The sequence below is a fragment of the Gorilla gorilla genome, chromosome 23, assembly GCF_029281585.2.
Source record: "Gorilla gorilla gorilla isolate KB3781 chromosome 23, NHGRI_mGorGor1-v2.1_pri, whole genome shotgun sequence".
NCBI classification, from domain to species: Eukaryota; Metazoa; Chordata; class Mammalia; order Primates; family Hominidae; genus Gorilla; species Gorilla gorilla.
Window position 1 is genome coordinate 33,072,967 of NC_086018.1, and position 22,731 is coordinate 33,095,697.

The 22,731-nt window shown below is 47.2% G+C and overlaps 1 protein-coding gene across 1 annotated transcript; it reads left to right on the forward strand.

Annotated features, from left to right (window-relative positions):
- The first annotated feature begins 346 nt into the window (after positions 1–346).
- Positions 347–21,585, forward strand: ISX (intestine specific homeobox). The gene is made up of 5 exons (XM_019018132.4): positions 347–652; positions 942–1,506; positions 16,751–16,902; positions 18,620–18,736; positions 19,660–21,585. Exons 2-5 carry the CDS (start codon positions 1,278–1,280, stop codon positions 19,897–19,899), a joined length of 738 nt encoding a protein of 245 aa, XP_018873677.1. The 5' UTR covers positions 347–652; positions 942–1,277; the 3' UTR covers positions 19,900–21,585.
- Positions 21,586–22,731: the final 1,146 nt, after the last annotated feature.

Consider the following 22,731-nt stretch of genomic DNA (forward strand, 5'->3'; position numbering starts at 1 on the left):
GACTGCACCTCAGCCCAGCCTCCCCCACACATGACCACAGGCTCTCCTGGCTGAGTAAACATGTTTTATTGGGCCTGGGTACACTTCCTGGCCATTCTGCTCCTACCTTCCCTTCCCCTGCTCTGGCCAGTTCAACAGCACAGCCCCTCCCTGGGGCCTCCAATACCTGTCCTTCAGATCCCCACTGCCTCCTGCCACTTTTCTACCCTGACACCTGCATCCCCAGCCTTAAGGGGTGTGGAGAGTTTTTCTCTTATCAGCCTATTTTACTGCCCCCTCCTCCTTGGTTACACAGTAATTTGGAGCAAAATTCCAGGCAAGGACAGATCAACAACTGTCAGCTCCCAGTCAGAGAGAAAGGGCCTCTTCAGTTCTGTCTCAGGAGACTGGGAGAAACAGCAGAAAGGACCCCACAAGGAAGGGAGAGGTACCCTGGGTCAGGCGCCTGTGGAGAGAGGGCTTCGCATGTGAAGTGACGTCAGGGAAAATAGAACAGAAAAAAAGCCAGGGCCAGCCCAGAGGCACCTGAGAAGAATCAGACCCACAGCTCAGCCCAGCCCTGGCACAGAGAACAGACAGGCCTGGCAGCACCCAGGGACCCCCTTTCCTCAGCCTCCACCTGCAGGACAGCAGGAGCACTGATGCACTGAAGGTACATTCTGGAGTCTGGAAGCAGCAGAACTGAAGGAAGTAAAGATGGGTGTCTGGGAAGACCCCTCAAGCTGCAGTAAAGCCCAGGACTGAATTGGCCACCTGAGGCCAAGGGTGGCACTCCAACCTCCTCCTAAAGGCTGGCTAGAGCCACAGGAAAGGGCCAGAAGCCAGAGAAAGGGCAAAGGTGGACCCCTGCCTCCAAACCTCCTCTGGAGACTGACCTCCTCTTTCCTGTGCCTTATTGTTTCTCCCTCTTCTCTTTGTTCGCCACTGGGCGGTGACCTCAGGGATCCTGGCCTAACCTGGTGATTGTGCAGGCAACTGTGTCCGAGAAGACCCTTCTCTGGAAGATTGAACCCCAATTCAGCCATGGTGACTCCTTTGATGTCAAACTGGTAAGGGCTGAGCCGTGGGCACAGGATACCATTCCTTCCAGCTCTTCTGCTGTGACCTGCCCATGGAAGTCCCTGTGGACACGAAATCCTGTTTGGATCATCTAACTGGAGGCTCTCTGTTCTTCACCTCCACGCGCCCTCTTGACCCCAGGAGGTTCAAGGGAGGAAGTACGCCACTCTCCACTGGCACCCTCCTTGGCCTACACAGAGTCACCCCTGAGCCCCTCAATGTGTGCTGAGGTGGGCCCTGCTCTCTTCAGGGGTATGGAGAGAAATAGCTTGGGGTGCTGTGAGGCCCCGAAGAAGCTGGGCCTGTCCTTCTCCATCGAGGCGATCCTAAAGAGGCCTGCCAGGAGGAGTGATATGGACAGACCAGAAGGGCCAGGTGAAGAGGGCCCCGGAGAAGCTGCAGCCTCAGGCTCTGGGCTAGAAAAGCCTCCAAAGGACCAGCCCCAGGGTAAGTGTCTTCGGATCATTTCTTTCTGTTTCCTGGTCTCCAAGACCCAGCTGGGCTCAGGCAGAGAAAAAGCTTCTCCGTCCATATTAACTGGATAGAGGACTCTAAAATTCAGAGCAAGACCTGGCTCTGGGCTGGTTTCCTGATATACCTTTCAATCTAACCCAAAACTGTGCTTTTCAGCTGCAGACACCAAGGCTCAGTTAGCTGCAGAATGCAGGGACCTGGGGCTTGTTATTGTAACCAGGCCCCGGCTAAGAATGCTAGTTACCATTTATTCAGCATTGACAATGTCATAGGCATTCTCTTTTAATTTCAGTAGAAAAGCACGATTATCAAAACTGGACAGATAAGAAAACTCATCTGTGAAAGAGAAGAGGAGGATAATGTCCCCAAGTTACATAGCTGGTAAACAGAAGCCCCGCTATCAGGACCTGGCTCTGACTCCCCCAAATCCCTGCTGGGCCCAGCACAATCTCCTCCTCATAAGCCAAGTTCAGTCTGCACAACTTCCAGAGGCTGAAGCTTTGCCCAGGGGCCAAAACTTTGGCTTGGGAAAAGTCTGTCCACCCTGATCACCTTCCCCAAGCCAGTGGCCACCCCAAGGCATGTCCCCAGATAACAGTGACCAGGTAGATCGAGAGCCGGCTTGAGGAAGGGAGGAAAGCCGCACTGGGGCATTGGGGTGGACGCACACACCTGCTAACAGTCAGGAACCCAGGATGTGAGTCTTAGCTCTACCTTGGCCTGCTGTGTGACCTCAGAAAAGTCCCTGTCCACTGCAGCCTCAGGTTTATTCTCAGCAAAACACCTGGGTGAAGGAATAAGAAATGGCGAAGCTGGCGATGTCTCAAGGGCCTTGTCAGTCTGACTGTCACTGAGCCTGGAATATCTCACATGAGGTTCTCAGTTCTCTCCCCTTTTCACCCCTTTTAATCCAAGAAAATGCTGGAAAGGAAGCTCAGGGAGCCCTTAATGTCATTACCTGCCATAAATAGAACTCCACATCCCCACCAACGAGGCAAGTCTCCCATGGAGGGAGCTGATGAGGGGTAGCACTCAGCTGCAGGCATGAGGAAGACCAGGAGGGCTGTGTGTCTGCAGGCAGGAAGGAGCCTGGTGTGTTTCCCTATAGCTGAGTTTTCCAAAGGCAAAGGGTCTCTAGCTTAATTTTTGGAAGTTCATTAATATCTTCCAGTCCATTAAAGATTCATAGGAACATTTCCATTGGGGTCCTGAGTCTCTCCTCCTGCAGTTGTATAAATCTATGATCACCCTGTGTCATGAGAGAGAGGTCTCGCTTTTCCTACCAGAGAAGCTTCCCTTCCCCTAGCCCGATGACGGCAGGCTTCAGAAAGGAAACCACTCTTTCTAGGCCTCCACGGAAGATTCTGGCATGTTCCTTGTCAGCTATCCATCTGGTCCCAGAACAGACCCCAGTATGTGCTGACCAGACTAGTGGTGGTGACATCAGATGGTGGTATATTCCTTCCACAGCACTTTTGTGGCCATTTTCCCATCTCACTGTCACACTTGGGAGCCCAACTTACAGATGATGAAACCAAGAAGAGAAGATAAATCCCCCACAAAAACTATGTGAGTAATGAGCACTAGAATTGAACCCTGGTGGCCTTAGACCATCTACTGTAGATTATTCCTGAACATAGTTTAAATCCATCCGTCTCCCACTATGCTGGAATTCGGCATTTCTGAAAGCTTGGAGAGGATCCCACTGGCGGCTCTCAAGATGACCTCGGTGGGTATGTAGATAAAGATGATCTAGCTCAATAGTCCTGTAATTACTTCTATACTAACCTTGTATTTATGATGAAAGACACTGTTACCCGTGTATGATCATGATATAAGGTATTATTTTAAAATACATTTATTATTTGAGTCAAACACAAAAGTCTATTTGGGAAAATGCTAAACAAATAATACAGATGGGATATGAACTTGCCAGAAACTATATAAAAGAAACCTGCAGAAATTGCAAATGAGCTGGAGTCTGTGAAACACACTGGGTGAGGAGGGCAGGGTTTCAGGAAATCTGCCCTCTAAGCCCAGATCTGGCCCCAGTGCACGGGAGGACCTCAAGCCAGTCACTTCCCTCTCTGGCCTCAATCTCGCCACCTGTAACATGAAAGAGCAGGGCTAGAATATTCATAAGGTCTCTCCCAGCTCTGACATGCCATGACCAACTTAACAACAAATTAGTTGCTGAAAAACCTTGCAGGATTCCCTTGTGGTGATTTTCCACTGTAGAATCTTTCTCCCTGTAGAAAGGATGGTCATGATCCCAGGCAGGGCAGGAGCAGAGAGACTGGAAGGCCTCTCCCTACCCTCACAGGAGCCCTCATGCCCAGCCCTGTGCTTACTGCTGCTGGCTGATGCTTCTCTACTTCCCTGTTTTATGTCCCTCCTTTTGTGCAGGACCCCTCAGCAGAGAACAACAGGACCAGAAATAGCAACACCCTCTCCTGCCCCAAGAATAATGATAGAGGAATAAGTTCCTCTTTGTCTCCACTTAACATTTAAAAGGCTTCCTAGACTGGCTCACAGACAACCCTTGCCATCTCACCTAGGGATCTTATTAAAATGCAGCCTGTCAGGCCCAGCAACCAAGACTCTGACTCTTAAGTCAAAAGCCCCAGGAATCTGCATTCTAACAAGCTCTCCCAAATGATTCTGATGTTGGTGGCCCAAGGAAGTGGTCCTTTGAGGAAGCTGAGACTCAATAAGGTGAAGTGGTTTGTTCCAAGCTACAGAGCCAGTACATGCAAGAGATGGGGCCAGGCTAGTTATCTGGGCTCCAAGGCTAGTGTAGTGCTCTACTGTCCTCATTTCTCATGGTAGGCACCAAGGTCCCCCCTGACATCTTCCCATTCCTGCAGGGACCTTCATGATCTATAGGTTGGACCCTCCCAGGTCTTAAAAGTCAATGGGAAAATCCAAGAGGACCTCTTTATCTGAAAAGATTCTACACCCAGCCTCCTGCTCTCTCCTCCAAGGAGAGGGAAGCCCTCCAAAACTCAGGACCCTCCAAAGTTAAGGGAGACCCAGTCAGGAGGAAGCCTCTTTATACTGAAAGCTCAGACCCTGGGAAGAGAGAGAGGGAGACCATCTTTGCATCTCTACCACTGATAATCCTTTGTGGGGAAATCATAGGCCCCAGGGGAAAGGTGATAGAAAATTGACAAGGAAGAGAGACCACCCCAGTGGGTAAACCAGTATGGACTGCCTGGCCTGTGGGGAACCCAGGTATCTTCCCTTGCCTGCTCACCATCTATTCATTAAGTCAGCGATTAATCACTGAGCACTTACTCTGGGCCAGGCTGGGGGCTGGGGAGGTGAAGGTGAATAAAACAAGATGCAGTGACTACTCACCTGGAGGGGGATGGAAGTCCCTGGCAGTGCCACCTTGGGGCAGTGCTGCCTTCTGCCCATCTTGTCTGGTGGAGGTGGCCAGGGGCATGGTAGAATTCTTGGCATTTGAGAAGCATCCTGTAGCAAGGGACAGCAATGTTTTTCTGCAAAGGAACAGATGGTAATTTTAAGCTTTGATGGTCAGATGGTCTCTGTCACAATTATGCAACTCTTCTATCACAGCTGAAACTCATCTGTAGACAATGTGTAAATAAATGGGTAGGCTTATGTTCCAATAAAACTTTATATACAAAAACAGGGGTTGGGCCAGATTTGGCCCTCATGCTGCAGTTCAAGGACATGACCCTGACACATTAGTGTGGCACTCAAAGTCCTTCCCAGACTGGCCCTGTTCGTCCCAGGCTCACCTCCCATCACACCCTCCCCGGCCCTGTCTACCTTCGATGTGCAGGCAGCTCCTCTCCAAATTCCAAACCTTTCTTGCCCTTTAAATGCTTTGGCATCTTTGCCATTTAGAAATCACTGCTCCTCCTGCCACCTCTTCCTCTTCTTTCCCCTCTTCCTCCCTGTATTAATTTTCTATGGCTGTTGTAACAAATTACCACAACCTGAGTGGCTTAAAACACAGAAATGTATTCTCCTACCATTCAGAAAGCCAGAAGTCTGAAATCCAGGTATTGGCAGAGATAGCTCCTTCTGGAGGCTCCAAGGGAAAATCTGATCCATGCCTCTCTCGTAGTTTCTGGTGGTTCCAGCAACCTTTATTCTTCTTTGACTTGTAGACGCATCACTCCACTTTGCCTCCATCTTCTCACAGCCTTGCCGTGTGTGTGTGTAATGTCCCTTTCTCTTATAAGGACACCTGTCATTGGATTTAGGGCCCACCCTAAATCAGCAATGATCTTATGCCCAGAGCCTTAATTATATCTACAAAGACTATTTGGAGCAAAATTCCTGGCAAAGACAGATCAACAACTGTCAGCTCCCAGTCGGAGAGAAAGGGCCTCTTCAGTGCTGTCTCAGGAGACTGGGAGAAGTAGCAGAAAGGATCCCACAAGAAAGGGAGAGGTACCCTGGGTCAGGCGCCTCTGGAGAGAGGGTCCTTTTCCTTCCCTGTTCCTCACTTCTTTCTCCTCTCCTCCTCCCTCTCTTCTCCCTCCTTTCCGTAGCCCTCCTCCTCCCCTGAACTACCTGAAATCAAAGACAGCTGCTCTGCTATGGGAACTGGGAGAGGCAGCCCTGGTTTGAGGCTGTGACTAAGGCCTGTGTGTATCTCATCACCTGGTGATTAACAGCTCTGGCTCTTACCCAGGTAGACCCAGGAGCTCCCATCAGAGCAGATGAGAACAGGGCAGAAGGATGTGGAGTTAAAAACGGGCACTTCCTCAAGAGAAGTGTGCTTTGGTCTTCCTCCAATGGACTCCATCTCTTAGTTCCTGGCACCAGAGCTATGGGGACCTTCCTACAGGGATACTGGGAGACTGGTTCTAGAATTGAGAACCTGGCTCAGTCTCAGGCCCTGTGGGAGCACAAGAAAGTACAAGGCATGGCCCCTACCTGCAAAAAAGAGCATGGTATTAGTGTGGGGTCCCCCAAAAAAGCAGACCCTAAAGAAAGGATCTGAGCACAGGTAGTTGATATGGGACATGCAAGGAAGTAGTGGAATAACACAAGGAAGGGGAGGCAATGAATAAAGCGTGTGTTATTAAACCAGTGGCCCCTATGAGTAACTGAATCTCAAATCCTTTGGGAAATGGAGCAAACATACTCCCTAGAATTATCCAAAGATTTGATCCCTAAAGACAAACCCTGGCAGTAAGAAGTAGATATGGAGCACGGAAAGGTCTGGGTGATACAAGCCAGCCATTGACAATATCAACTACAATCATAGGGCCCAGAATGTCAGAGCTAGGAGAAATCCAAATGGGCAGAGGAGGAGGCTTAAAACATTGGCTATAATTTAAGTTTGATTTACCCACTGTATTATTTATCCAGACAGGCAACAAATAGCCACTGAATATCTACAGAGTGCCAGGCATACCTATTGCACAACAAATCATCCCAAAACTTAGTGGCTTAAAATAATAAATATTTATCATCTCACTCAGTTTTGTGGATCAGGAATTTGGGAGTAACTTAACTGGGTGGTTCTGGCTCAGGGTCCCTCATAAGATTGCAGTAAAGATATTATTTGGGGTTGCAGTCATCTGGAGGCTGGACTGGAATAAAAGATTTATGTCCTTGGTGGTTCACTTACATGGCTAGTGAGCTGGTAACAGCCACTGGTGGGAGGACCCAGTTCTTCCCTATATAGGGCCCTCCACATGCTGCTTGAGTGTCCTCACAAAATGACAGATAGCCTTTCTCAAAGTAAACAGTCCTCGAGGGACAGCCAAGTGGAAGCAGCTTCCTTTTAGGACTTAGCCTGAGAAATTACATCACATCGCTTTCACTGCAATTCATTCATTAGAAATGAGTCACCAAGCTGGGCCCACTTAAGGAGAATTTGAGAGGAGCAGTGTCCATGAAGTTGCAAACCCATCTGACAGCCACTACGGTACTGAGTTGGGTGCTGGAGATGGTGTAGAGCAGTGGTCCCCAAACCTTTTTGGCCGGTTTTATGGAAGATGATTTTTCCATGGATGGTGGGTGGGGAAATGGTTTCAGGATGATTCCAGCACATAACATTTATTGTGTACTTTATTTCTATTATTATTCATACTCACCATAATGTAGAATCAATGGGATCCCTGAGTTTGTTTTTCCTAGGAGAATCTAATGCTGCCACTGATCTGACAGCAGGTGAGACAAATAACCATCACATAATCACAAATGAAAGTACAATTACAATTGTGGCAAGTGCTGGGGAGATGGTGACTTGGTACTCCAAGGGACTATTCCATGGGAGTTTGGTCTGCCAGGGAGGTCAGAAAATGCTTCCCAGAGAAGTTGTGGTCGGTCTGTAATCTGAAGACTAAGTAGGGTCGAAGGGAGGGCATTCCACATGGAGGGAGCCCCAAGGGCAAGGGCCTATTAATAGGTGATGTCCAAGGATACAATTTGAGGCCTAGGAGCCAGAAAGGAGCCAGCCCATGCTGGCCTTGTAGGCTATGGTAGAGATTTTTATTTTTGCTTTGTATTCCTAGGGGAATGAAGAACCATTTTCAAATTTTCGACAGGAAAGTGTACAGTGATCAGTATTAATGAGAGCTCTTTGGTTCCAATTGACAAAAATTATCTTAGGCTAGCTAAAATGGAGAGGGACATGTATTGCCTTGGAGAAAATTAAGAAATCACTTCCCAGACTAAGCCACGTGAAGGGCAGAATGATAAGCAACTTCAGCCATGATGGGATCCAGAACCAATAATGTCATCAAGTCTCTGCAGCTGTTTCTCTCTGCATGTTAGCTCACCTCTTTCTTGCTGCTAATTGGCATTCTCCTAATAGCTTCCAATAGCTCCAAGAGTTACATCAGCCTCCAGTGACATCCTCAAGCTCTCTAAAATCCCATGTTCAAAAGCCCCAGAGGAGGGACACCCATTGGCCGAGCTTGAGTGAGATGTCCACCTCCAAACCAGTCAACTGAGACCAGAGGGTGTGGCTGGAGCAGCTGTGTGTGCTTGGGCCTTGTCTGGAGTCTTCATCTTGCTGTTCCCCTCCTACTTCACTGTTCCATGCTGGGATGATGGTTCCTTATTTCAGGACCCTTAGAACTCTTCGTACATCATTTTAGTCTCCATATATGGAACCCTCAAGTTTCTTTATCAGTGGTGTGTTGCTAAAGAGGTTTCCTCCCCACTCCTTGTAAGGAGGCAGTTGTTAATAATTTGTTGGCCAGAAATGTCTCTTCCTCCTGTTTGCAAAGCCCTGTGGCTTTGTAGATCTCTAACCTGGGCATTCTGCACTTTTGCCACCTTGGTCAGCCTTCTGTAGGTATTTAAGTAAAGAGAACAATTAAATTCCTCCTTAGTTCTTGGCAAGAAGGATAACTAAACATGGATTTCCCCATTGAACAGGAACAAGTTCTAGGACACTTCCTGTGTCACACCTTGAAACATCCCCTGACTGCACAGCTTGTGTTGTCTGATTATTCCCCTGCATCAACACAGTATAGATTGGAGAGGAAGTGGAGAGGGTCTGAAGCATAAACACACATGTGCACACACACACATGCATGCATGCAACACACGCACGCATGCACACAACCTCCCAGCAAGGAAGGGAGTTAGAAATGTTGAAATATTATAGCACATGAAATCAACCCACTGCTACCCTGTCCCAATAATCTGTGCCCATGCTTCATGTTTAATCTCACCAGACCTAAACGCATTATCATTAGTCACATTGTCATAATACAAATACGATATACAAACCTAACAAAGTGCTTTAGAACACAGAAGAGGCAATAATGAACTCTGCATAACACCATCAGAGACAGCCCTTCAGAGAAGCAGTGGCTTTTGAGATGGAATCAGGCAGAGAAGGGGACAGGACATGCCAGGAAAAGGAAAGCCTGTGAAGCACCCAAGAGGTATAAAAAGGAATAATCCTTTGAGAAACAACAAAATTGAGTGGCTGGAGTCTAAAATTCATGGAGCATAGTCACAAGAGATGAAAGAGGTAAGGTAGACAGAAGGTCAGGTGTGTCAAGCCAAGAACTTTGGCCTTTATATATGCACATCAGCATTTTTTAAGCCTTAGATTTTAAAATGTTTTGGGAACTTCAGGCTTTCATTGAGATGCATGACCAGAGCGGCCTTGGATGAAGGGAAGATGGAGTGGGCCCCACACACACTTCAATAAAGGAGCTTTACTGCTGTTTGTTTTGTAGGGTTTCCTTATGATTTCCTTTAAACAAAGGGTACAGTTGCTTTAAAATAAAAAAAGGAAGAAACAAAAATTTTTTTAAATACGTAAGTAAAAAGTATGGGTGAGTGTGGGTATGTGTGGGTGTGTGGTGGGGGGAGTACATATGCTAAAATTCATACATACAAAATATTATGAAAGTGAGACCACAGGTATGGAAGATGCAAGCTTCACACTGCCTAGAGAGTGCTAAGCCAGTCACCCCAGGGAGTGGCACTCACTTTCTGGTGAGTTTCTCAAGGGTCTCCTCCTAATTGTTCCAGTGATTTCTTTATTCTCATCTCTTTCCACCTTGCTGTTTTATTTCATTATTTATTTACACAAGAAGTTCCTGTGTATTACAGAAAAATAGAAAATACACATAAAAAGGTAAAAGAAATGTAACTATAATTCTACCATCTCAACATCCAGTAATAATCACTACAGATATTTTGATTGATTGACTCATAGAGACTCATAGAAAATTTTTTTTTACAAATATGGAAGCCAGTTTGTTGTCAGCTGAAATTTCGCACTCTTAAATTAAAAAAAAAAAAAAAAAAAAAAAAAAACCTATTGTGTTTCAACCAGGAGATTCACAACAGACCTCATAAAGAAATATTTGATTGATTTGAGCTTTGACGGATGAGTAGGAGTTCACCAGGCAAAGGAGGAGGACAAGGAATTCCAGACTCAGGGAGCGCAGAACAAGGACCTGGAAAATAAAAGTGCATAGCTGATTTGGGGAATCTGGAAATGTTCAGGTGGGACTAAAATTATGGAAATGACAATTGAGGGAAAGCAGATGATGCTAGAAAGATGGAATGGGAAAGGCCTTGAACGCCATGCTAAGGAGCTTGCCTTGTTCCCTGTGGGCACAGGGAGCCAAAGAAAGTCTGTGGTCTGACTATCGAAATGAGGCCAGCGCAGGTCAGCCATGGGGAGACTCCTGCCCTGCACCCCACCTTCGTGTGTCAGGAGGTGTCCCCAGCCTACGGGAGGGCTGCAAAGGGGGCCCTGGGTGTCCTCCATGGTGAACCCACTGTTTTCAGAAGACAAGGATGAGGCCCATTTCCAGAGACTGCCCAGCGGCAAAGTCACCCGGGCCTTTAGCTGCTCAACCAGGACCAATTAGCAGACCCCAGAGAAGAAGCAATCAGGGGAGGGCGCTGAGCGAAGAGAAACATCAGTTTATAATTAGGTGGCCTAATCACCTGTGTAAATTGTGTATTTCTTATGATCGATGTGCTAAATGGCTCAGGTTTAATTAAGTTCTGCTGATTCATTCTCTTTGAAGACCTATTAAAGTGTGAGTCACAGCTTGCACCATTAACAACAGGGAAAGGAGCAACTTGAAAAGGGTGGCAGTTCCCTGCTGCCTCCATCCCCCTCCACTGTTGTCCCCACATGCCCACTCCCCAGGTAGGCTGGGCTGTGACCACCTGCTTCTCAGCTTCTCTGCCCAGAACCTGGTAGGGAGATGCTGGGCTGGACGGGAACCCAAGGGTTTTCTCACTCCTGATCCAGTTCTCCTTCCAGGATGATCCATGCTGCCTCAGAAGTGTCCCCTCTTAGCAGGGACCCAGAACACCCTGGTTTCTCCTGGTGATTGAGAATCCTATCCTATGCATGGGCCAGGGCCATCAATGAGCTTGTATTTTCCAGCCTCTTCATGAGCTTGTATTTTCCAGCCTCTTGTCTAATAACGAGTTTCCAAAATTCTACATGCTGAACTGCATTCTACCTTCTTCTCCGTTCCATATTATGCTGTTCTGCCTTCTCCCACCTTGTTCCCTTATTTGTAACTCTCTGTGGCCTGTAACCCAAGCATCAGCCTTCCTGGCACCCTCACAGCCTCCTCTTTTCCTGTAGGAAAGTTGAAGTGCTGACCTTCATCATTCCTGAGCTGCCCCCTTGGACACTGCTCTAACCTCATTTCCATGACTCCAGGCTGAAGTCTATCTGTCTCTCCCAAAACTGCTCTTGGCCTTCTGATTGGGTCTTTCCAGTCATAATTCCTCACCAGTATGAATTTTAGGCACCCCTCCTTATTCCAACAGAGGCCACTAAAACTGGGAGACACAGGCACAACATCATCAGCAGCAGCAGCAGCAGCAGCATCACCTCTCAAGGACAAACATTTATCCTGAGCATGTGAAGTTCAACGCTAATGAGAAAACATATTTTTCTCACCAGGCTATGACTTGGCAGGCAGCCCCTCCCCCATGAAGTCAGCAGTCAGGTTGTTTTGCAGAGCAGAGTTTAGATCCTTTCCTTCTTCACCCCACCTCTAAATTACCTTCTTCCAGTACTCTTGGGAACAGGAAAATCCCATCATGTCTTAAAAGCTGCTCCTTTGGTTACACAAATGGAAGCTTTGAAATATTTATTTTATTATAGATTCTAATTTTAGTCATAAATCCTTGTTCACCTGAGTTTCCTTCTGGGGTAAATGGAGGAGATGGCTTATTTTTGTTATGACCCGTCTTCTGTTTCTACTCCTCTGTTCTCCATATTATTTCATTTCCTGTATTCTGGTTCCACACCCCACATTCTGTCCCACAGTTCTATAGTCCCATGAAGACCTCAACTCCTTGCTGTCCTTGACACCTCAGTTTTCCAGGTCAACCTGGAATCTTCCCTTTTGTAATTTCTTTTTTTTTTTTTTTTGGCAGCTTCCTACAGAACTGCACTATATCATTTACTATCATCTAATATGCTGACTGACTGAATGAATGAAGGAGTAAATCCAATACTGTCAAGCATGGCTTGTTCATTTTGTACTCCTGCAGACTGGCCCTCAGTGCCTATTAGGTGCTGGTTACAGAGACGACATTCACTGAGCTCTTGGAATGAATTAACACCTGCCATTTCTCTCTACATCAATTCTGACTGACTTCAGCTATATCCCTTAAACACAACACCAGCTCTAAACATAGAATAAATATCTTTTTTAAAAAACCCATGAAGTTAAAAAGGCAGTGTGGACTTACGGAGGGAAGGGGGTAGAGGAGGAGAGGCAGAGATGAGGCTCTCCTACAGAGGTGGGTCACAGGCCAATAACTCACTCTAGTGGGGAGTAATGTTCAAAGCCTCACTGCCTGCGACTCCCAAGAAGCTTCCAAAAATCCACAATAGTGAGCGAAAGTACTTTGAAAGGATAAAAATGGATTAACAACAAAAATGAGGGCGAGTAGAAAGGAGTGAAAGCAAAAGCAAACTTGAAATCCCATTTCTACAACTGAGGCAACCGGGCCTGGTGGCTTCTCAGAGAGAAATCTCACTGGCCCTGTCCCTTTCACCAAGTAAACGGGTTCTGCAGGCAAGCCTGCGGTGAGTGCTTTTGAGCCATTCATCCTCCATTCCAGAGACGGAGGATTATAAATGTCAGAGTGGATTTTGCCTTAGTGACCTGATCATTCAATGCCTCTCTTCCCCTCCATTGTACTGATGGGGAGACTGAGGCCCAGATAATGAATCCAGAATGTGGCACAAGTTGCACAGTGGAACCAGGAACAGAGCTTGGATTTTCTGATGTCCAGCTCACTGGGTTTTCTACTATCCAATGACAGCAGGATCAATCGTAAGCACCAAGAAAGAAAACAAGTTAGTTGATTTCTTCAAGTGTTAAACCCTCAGAAGTGAAATCTATTTTTCACTGAGTATCTACTCCAATTCTTAGTATGTGATGGCTTTACCTCTCTTATTTGGGGTAAAAAGAAAGTGGGCTGAGTGGGAGTCAGAAGACCTCAGCTGGAGCTCAGACTCCCACCCCTCCTTTGTAGCAGCTTCAGCTCACGTCAGTCATCCTTTCTGATGTGTGACATCTGACATTGTATAAAGTTTTAGATGAATCCTGTGGAAGTCTTTTCTGTCCAACAGGATTGAGAGCAGAGCCTGAATTCTACTTTTATCCATTTAAGACATATATTTGTTAAGCTCTCTCGGGGAGCCAGTTCCTCAGCTGGTCTCAGATACAGTCAGTTACAGTCCCTACTCAGATACAGTCCCCGCCCTCCAGGGGCTCACAGCCTAGAGATGGATGACAGCAGACATATGAGGCTCCCTTCCCTGGGAGGCTTAGAGTTCTCTGAGCATGAGTGTAAGTGACCCTGGAACAAGAAGTACCTCGGTTCTTAATTATTTCCCAATAGCAGTTTTTCTTACAAGGAATGTGGAAAAAATCAGGAGAGGCAAGGTGTTAGCGAGAATGGTAGGAATTCCACTGGGCCCCAAAAGTGAAGATGATCTGGGGAGAGGGTTTGTGCCTTTTCTACAATCCCTAAAATCACATCACAGGGACAATCTGCGGTCCAATTAAGACAAGGATTTTAATTCTGTCCTCAGAAGTCCATGGTCAGGTAAACAAACCCACTGCCACCGGGTTTGGTACTTCCTCCAATGTCCTCTGTTACCTGGCTCCAACCAGGAGCTACAGGCAATGCTGGTTAAGTCTCCCATTCTGCCAATGGGGCAATCTTCCTTACTCTCCATTGTGTGGCCAGGTTCAAGGACCACTTTTCTGTCCTTATCATAATTGGTCTCTCTGCAGCATGGACCCAGCTGACTGTGCCTTCTTTCAGTCCTCACTTTCCTCCTCCTTCAGAGGCCTCCCCTCCTCGGTCTCTTTGTTGCCTTCCCTACTGCTGAACCTCTACATGGTGAAGGCACCGCAGACTTGCTCCTGGGCCCTGTCCTCTTCCCCACCTATACTTTCTGCCTATGTGATACTCATTCCCATGACTACAAAGGCCAAATAGATGCTGACAGGTCCTTAATTTGAACCTCAGTCCTCAGTTCCCCTTTGAGCTCCAAACTTATCAATGCACCTTCCTATTCCATAGCTTCCTTTAGCTAGCCAATAGGCATCACACATTTAACATGTCCAAAATGAACACCTGATTTCCCCATAATACAAACACATGAACACACACACACACACACATCTTTTGCTCAAGCCAAAACCAAATTTTTGTCCCTGGTTTATCTCAGCCAAAAGATAATCCATCAATCTCACCTGACAGCCTCTCTCCAAAATATATCCCATAATTAGCTCTACACCTCCCTGCAAACAACTTCAGCAGCATGACAAGAGAGATGGTAGTTGATGGAGCTCATCCCACTTCTCACATCCACCACCACTGTACCACTAGAGGGGTTTGATTCTCTTTCCTAGTTGTATAAAACAAAATTTCCAGGGGTGAATTCCAATAGTTCCAGTTCAGTTTCCCACACTTGAACCAATCCAGTTCCCACTACAACTACCTGGTTGGTGTATGTGAAGAACAGTTTTCAAAAGGAGGGCAGGGCAGTTCCCAGGAAAGAGGCACTTCTGGACAGATAAATCCCAGCAGGTGTCCACCTCCCTCTGTTAGCACAGTGACCACCATGTATTGTAGGTCATGTGCAAGCCTATCTGTACCCCTTATCTCACCATATGATGAGTGCTTCCAATCAAGGACCAAGCCTTCAGCTTTTCTGCAACGCACTGCCTAGTGCTGTGCCTGGCAGAAAGAGGTATGTGCTTAACAAAAAGGTAGATGAATGAATGATAAAGCTAGCAAGTGGAATGAAGATATTGCCAGTAAGAAAGATTACCTAGGGGTAGAAAGATTAGGAAATAATTTTTGGAGATTATAAGAATGAATGCAGATGCTGAAGAATCAGCAGATGTTAGAATTGCAGACAAGAGAGAAGAAGTGACCCCAGATCGAGGGGGTTGTCTTAGAAAAAACAAAGTGATAAGCACACACGTGATGTGTTATGGATATGGTAAGCAGCCCAACTTGAATGAGCAAGGTGTGTGGGTCAACAAAGTATTGGAGGCAGGGCTGGCTTCATGGGTGTGTGTATGGCCAATGCAGATGCTCAGGACCCTGTGCTTAGAAGGAGGCCCTGAGAGTGGGATTGAATGCATATTGTCACCATCTTGAAATCTTAGTAATTGCATGTTTGAATCTCTGATTAGTGGAATCCAGTGGAACAGTGATGCATGCACCAGAGGCGATCAATGCCTTCTCATAACCTCCCAGCTTCTCTAGGATGGTCTTGGTCAACTGTTTCCCAGCTGCTACCCAGCAACTACTGCTCCCTCCATCTTGGTGGGGAAGGGAACTGGGCAGGGGTTCATGGAGGGTTGAGGTCAATCACTGAGTTGCAGAGTGGAACCAAGTTTCTTCATGGGGTATCCATGACTCTAAGTCTTAGGGTGGGTCCCCAGGTCCCTGCGAGACCTAATCTCACCCTGTGAGTATGCTTATGCTCTTTGAGGGATGCATGACATGAAATAGCAAATAAAAACCCACTATGACAATTAAAGAGACTATGGAAAAAATAAAAAGCTATTTTTCTGCTTTTTGAGCAATAGGCCCCACATTTTCATCTTGCACTGGGCCCCACAAATGATGTAGCCAGCCCTGGGTAGAATGGAGGCTGGACAGGTGAGTTGGAGACAGGCTGTCAACAGCTTTGACTGCTATCGAGCTCAGCCTTTACTTTGTAGACCAAGACTGACACACTTTTTCTATGAAGAACCAGGTGGTAATTACTTTAGTCTTTGCAGGCCACACAGTCTCTGTTGCAATGATTCAATTCTGCTGTTAAAGTGCAAAAACTGTCAGAGACAATATGTAAACCAAAGGGAGAAGCTGTGTTCTAATAAAACTTTATTTAAAGACAGACAGTGGGCCAGATTTGGCCTGGTAGCCATAGTTTGCCATCTCCTGCTGTAGACAAAAGGAAGTCATTGAAGGCAATGTAGCAGCAGAAAGGCACAATCAGAGAAGATTTTCTAGAAGGTTAACTTGGCCTCACTGTCCATGGTGGGTGAGGGTCGGTCTAGAGGCAGAGGATTTTAGGAAAGAGAATACTGTGAAGCTCCAAGCTCAAGAAGCCAGGGGCCAAGGCTCGGGAGCAGCAGTGGGGTGGAAGGGTAGGACAAGGCAACACAAAAACCCCGCCTAGGTGCTGACACCAAGGCCACTGACCCAACTTGGACCCTCTCCCATGCAGAAGGAAGGAAGAGCAAGCGGAGGGTTCGTACCACCTTCACCACTGAGCAGCTGCATGAGCTGGAGAAGATCTTCCACTTTACCCACTACCCAGACGTTCACATCCGCAGCCAGCTGGCAGCCAGGATCAACCTCCCAGAAGCTCGGGTGCAGGTACAGCCATCCCTGCCTCAGCCCCCAGCCTCCATGCCCTTGGGACCATGTGTGAGACACAATATATCCAGGGACTTTTCGGGTTGCCCCATCTAAAAGTTTCTGTTGGCTTTATCCTGTGAGTACAGTTATTTTGGCCAAATATTATTTTCCATGAAATGAGGTCACTATAGCTCCAAAATGGTTTCTGTCCTCTGGGAATGGAAAGGGAGTGAAGTGGCATCAGTGATCACCATGGATCTGCTCCATACCCTTCCTCCCCGCTTGGCGACAGTTCCCAAACGTCATTCACCATGCAGCGTCATTCACAAAATAGGTCTTGGCCATCTAGATCAGGGGTCAACAACCTTTCTGCAAAGAGCCAGATGGTAATGATGTTAGGCTTTGCAGGGTATATTGTCAGTGTCAGAGCAACTGTTCAACCAGGCCAAGGTAGCACAAAAGCAGCCTCAGAAAATATGTAAACACACTTTATTTATGAACATGAAATTTGAATGTTGTGTAATTTGCCTGTGTCATAAAATACTACCCTTCTTTTTTTTTCTAGCCATTTAAAAATGTGAAAATGATTCTTAGTTCATGAACTGTTCAAAAACAGGTGGAAGGCCAGATTTAGCCTGTAGGCCGCAGTTTGTCAACCCCCGATCTAGAACACATGGGTATCCCTTTGGAGGCAGTGTAGAGAAGTGGAAAACGTCTTGAATTCATGGTCTTGGTCGGAGACCTGGTTTAAGCACCAACAGGCTAATCTCTCATCTGTGATCTCTTCACCGCAGTTTATTGCTTCATGCGGGATTAGAAATACAGTAGCCCATTGTCACTCACTAGAGGTATTTCCTGCCCTCTTCACATGCACCCAGCTTTGCAAGTGCCACTGTAGCACATGACGTTCCACCAGATCTGACTGTGGCACTGTTAGCATTCTCTCTAAAATAGTTTTCTAAGTTGCTCTCCTTTTTTTCTTTCCACAAATGTGATGGACTCATTCTAATTCAAAATCAGGCCAACATTCCGTTTTTTATTCTATCCTTTCCTTCTGGCTGGGGACCACTCATATCTAAGACTTCTCTCCTTTTTCTTCCCATCTAGAATCAGGCACTAGCTAAATGGGAAGCCCTTGTATCAGCCACAAAGCCCAGAATTCAACACCTGCCTATGCAGAATTACCAAGGATAAATGGCCACAAGTCAGGGACCATCAGCACCTGCTCAGGCATGCAGGGAGCTGCCAATATTCAGCCTGCCAAGAGGCCCCAGGGGTTGAAAAGGGGTGACCCACTGATGACCCACACATGACTTCCATTTGGTCTGCACAGTAGTTTAAAACTCAGAAGCTTTCACATATAAATCAATATTCCACTTTGGAGATTGTATGAACCTGCAACACCGGACTCACATTTCCACGTGGTGACTGTTGACAGGAGCTGAGAAGCTGCCCCATTTTGGCTCTATTCACCACAGACCCCGCCAATCCCAATTGGGCAGCACCAGTTGCTTCACTCATGCATGGCCCCCTGGCCCTGTAGGCATTGAAGGTGGAAACCCCGGTTCCCTCTCAGAAAGCTGACCTCCAGATCCAAAGACATCCTGGATGCCACAGAGCTTTACAAACTATAAAGTGCAGTCCCTTGGAAGGTGTAGTTATTATGAATTTGGGGGAAGTGGTATTAGATGGAGGAAAACTCTTGCTTATCCCCGTCCTTTCTCCCTGATTACAGATCTGGTTCCAGAATCAGCGAGCCAAGTGGCGGAAGCAGGAGAAGATTGGCAACCTGGGGGCTCCACAGCAGCTGAGTGAAGCCAGCGTGGCCCTGCCCACAAATCTGGATGTGGCTGTAAGTGGCTGAGGCCTCAAGGTAGGGTGGAGGGAGCCATTGTCTGGAAATATCCCAGTCAGACCCAAATGTGAAGAAGCACCTCGGGGGCTCTGTCTACAGGAAAAAGTGCAAGGAAAATTATATTAGAAACAGCATGGGGCAAGGAGAAATCTGGAAGACTGTGGGGCCTGGGACAAGTGGCTGCCTGTCTGTCCTCATGTCCTCCTCCCTTAGTGAACATCATGGTGCCTGTCCTTCCCGTGCAAAACTTCTCAGTTTACAAAACAGGATCACACACGGGCTCTGGAGTCAGACTGCCTGAGTTCAAATCCCAGCTCTGAATTGCCTGAGGTGTGGCTTGGAAGAGTCACCTTATCCCTCAGAGAATGTAATAAAGTTTTTTGATGAGGATGAAATAACTGAGATGTAGAGGATGCTTAGCACCTACGAAGTGCTCCCTAAGTATTTAGGGAGCCATTCACAGAGACAGCACGTATTTTTGAGTGGGCACCAGGTGCTAAACACGGGATAGAGCAGTAAACAAAATAGACAATACTTCCCTGCCCTAGAGTGAAAGGTTTTTACATACCCACAGCGATGCCATGAGATGAGATTTCTCATTTATTCATTCTTTGCAAATGTAGAAGCTGGGCTCTGAGAGGCAAAGTGACTTTTCCATGTCAAACAATTGTAAGTACCAGACTCAAGCCAGGTTTTAAACCCCCAGACCATGCACTTCTCCCCACCTACAGTAACCAACCATCCAGGTTCGCATGGGTCCACACAGGACTTTCAGAGCTAAACCCAGAAGGTCCTGAGCAAACCAGAACAAGTGGATCACATTACCCACTCTTGGCTGCCCAAGCCATGGAGGGAAAAGCTGAGAAGCTGCAGAGACAGCTTAGGACTCACTTCTCTCTCCTGACCTCTCCTTGTGACAGGGGCCCACGTGGACATCCACTGCTCTGCGCAGGCTGGCTCCTCCCACGAGCTGTTGTCCATCGGCTCAAGATCAGCTGGCCTCTGCCTGGTTCCCTGCCTGGATCACCCTCCTCCCAGCGCACCCATGGGAAACACAGCCTGTCCCAGGTCTTCCCATCCATCAAACTTGCATCCCTGTGCTATGTGTCCTCCCACCTCCACATCCCAAATGGGGCAGCATCTGTGCTACTTCGACATAGAGATTGGACATGCTCTCCCCAAATGAGCCACTTTCCTCTCCAGGTGAAGGCAGGTAGCAGATGTGCCCTGGGCCTCTGGGGAAATCGATCTCACAATCCAAAAACGGCCCACAGCCCAGGAAGCTACCCTGAACATGCCAGTTGGAAGGCTGCACCAGACTCAAAAGCAAAGTAAACAATAAAGGACAGCTCTCTTCTCTCCTGGCTAAAGCTGCTCTCCTGGTTCAGAAGACAGGCTGGATGAGATCTCAGGCCGAGCTCTGAAATAGGGAGGTAATCCTCCAGCACCTGTGTTTCCTCTAACTTGCTGTGTGACCTCCAGCCGGTCACTCACCCTCTCTGGACCTCATCTGTAAGAGGAGCCAGCTGGATAAGATGATTTCTGAAGACACTTCCATGGTGGGCACTGAGGCACAGAGGAGGCCAAGGAGAGGTTGTTTGTTCATGCATGCATTCATCCGTCACACGAGTACCTACTGAGGACTCCATAAACAGAACGGGATACAGAGATAAACAATTTGGGTTCTGTCCACGTTTGTCAAAAGGTGGTGCTGGCCCACCTCTGAAAGCAGAACACTTGCTCAACAACCTTGCTGTTGGCCCAAGTCTAACACATTCTTTATGACTGTGAGCATCTCAGAGTGAGAGGAAAATGTAGAAAGTTTTTTAAATTCTAAACAGGATTTAGTGTCTTTAGTTATCTTGCTGGATGGGAAAGGGATGTTGTCATTTCTGGCACAAATGAAAAGTAGGACGGAAAGCTCTTTTCATTCAGTTTATCTTTCCAGGATATATGAAAAGGGACCAGCTGGAAGACTAGCCTCACTCTGTCCTCGAAAGCCTGAGCTTTCATTCAACTCCCTATTTCCATGCAAAGACCCTGGGCAAACCACATGTTCTGTCTGAGCCTCAGTTTTCCTATCCATAAAATGAAGGTAGCCAGGCCTGCCTCAAAGAGCATTCAGGAGGCTCTGAGAGGACATGAGAGTACTTTGCAAAGTGAGGGCAAGGCCCGGTGTGGAGTGATATTGTTATTCCAAGATTCCACTGCAAAAGTGACTGCTTTGGATGCCAGCCCAGGATGAGTAGTTCTCAGGGAGGTCATCCGCTAAGCATCCCTTCTGCACAGATGTCTCTGATTCTTGTCCTTGCAGGTGGAGGACAGGGCCTGCTCCCCTAAGCTGGGAAGCCTGGAATGACCTCTCGCACAAGCTTAAATTCCAGGAATCTTCCCCAAATCCCAGATCCTCTGCAATCTACCTGCACCCCTGACCCACCCAGGAGTTGGACCGGGAGTTGGGAAGCCTAGGTCTTAGTCCTACACGCCTTCTAATTTGCTGTGTAACCTTACCATTAATCTCTCTGGGTCTCAGTTTTCTCATCTGTATTGGAGGTAGCAGTGCTAGCTCTGCCTTCAGGCATGCAATATGCCAGAACTACAGACAACAGCCCACAGGATGCAAAAGTGCTTTGCCATCTTAAAAATGCCAGATCACTCAGAGCCTATGAATGTGGATATCAACACCAGGTCTCTAGCACCGCTGGATGAAAGGAGAAGGCTAGAGGCTGAGGGAGTAAAGAGCAGTTAACAAACAGAGGCAGTAGCTCATCACTTGGGTAGCGGGTACCCATTTTAGGACCCTACACTCAAATGTGCAAAATAAAATTTCTATCATTTTGCTATAACTGGATTTACTTTCTATGTTGTTTGCAGGAAATGTATTCTGGTAACTTCTAGGTTGCTGATGCCTCAGGCACTTCAGATTTAAAGGCAGTCACTTGAGATCGTTGCCCTCTGTTCCCCTTCCTCCCACAGGGGTCTTTGCTAGGCTGAGGGGGAGGGTTGGAGAAGTGTTTATGCAAATGCCACCTCCAGCCTCCCAGAGGGGATGTTTGCTTCCCAGCTTTCTCAGTCTCCTACTAGTGTCTTATCTAGCCTGGCCTTGGGCATGACCCCTCTGCCCTAGAGATGTATCACCCCATTCAACTCCCTATTGGGGGTTCACTCCACATCCTCCGCTGTAGCCTCTCACCACAGTTGTGAATCCTTGCTGGCTTCCTCTCTCTCTCATGAGCAAGAGGAAAAGCTGACAACTATCCCACATACTTCTAGGGCCATGGGAGCCCTGGGCCAGCAGCAGGTCTCACTCATTCTAGACCTCCTACAGCCATTTCTCATGCCCTGGTGATAGGAAGGTCATGGATGAGACTTGCAGATCTCCAAACTTGTAAGAGGAATGGAAAAGATGCAGGTCCCCTCTGCTCTGGGGTCCCACTCCCCTTTCTCAGCAACATACTCCTTCCCCAGGCTCCTCTTGAAACAGGATTTTCTCAACCATAGAGATTCAGATGATCAGATGTCTCAGCTTCACTACTGAGGTAAACATTGATTTTGTGAGGCCACTTCTTTCCCCCCAGGAATTTTCTCCCCAATAACTATTTTTATTCCCTTTACCTTATGTGTGTGGGATAAAGGAATCACTTTAGAACTCTTGCCAGCTGTGTGACCTTGGGCAAGTGGCATGTCCCCTCTCTGTACCTGTTCCCTGGATAACAACAATTTCTTGCCTCTTAGAGTTTCTGTGACAATTAAATGAGTTAATACATTTTGGCACATGGTGGACACTCAAGCCATATTAAGAAAAACTCATTTTCCCAAATACACCTTCTACCTCTTTCTACTTCTGAGCTTGAGCATCCATTCTGATCTCAAGCTCTATTCCAGGAGTTCTTAAACCAGTCTCCAGGAAGTCAAGGAGCTCCCAAGAGACTATGCAAAATTGTGTGTATCTGTGTGTTTATTTTTTCTAGGGAAAGGGTTCATTGCTTTCA

Excerpts from the sequence above, each read along its gene's own strand:
- ISX (XM_019018132.4), top strand. The coding sequence starts at position 1,278 with ATGTGTGCTGAGGTGGGCCCTGCTCTCTTCAGGGGTATGGAGAGAAAT. Across the intron at positions 1,507-16,750 it reads TCCAAAGGACCAGCCCCAGG|AAGGAAGGAAGAGCAAGCGG; the intron begins GTAAGTGTCTTC and ends TCTCCCATGCAG. Across the intron at positions 16,903-18,619 it reads TCCCAGAAGCTCGGGTGCAG|ATCTGGTTCCAGAATCAGCG; the intron begins GTACAGCCATCC and ends CCCTGATTACAG.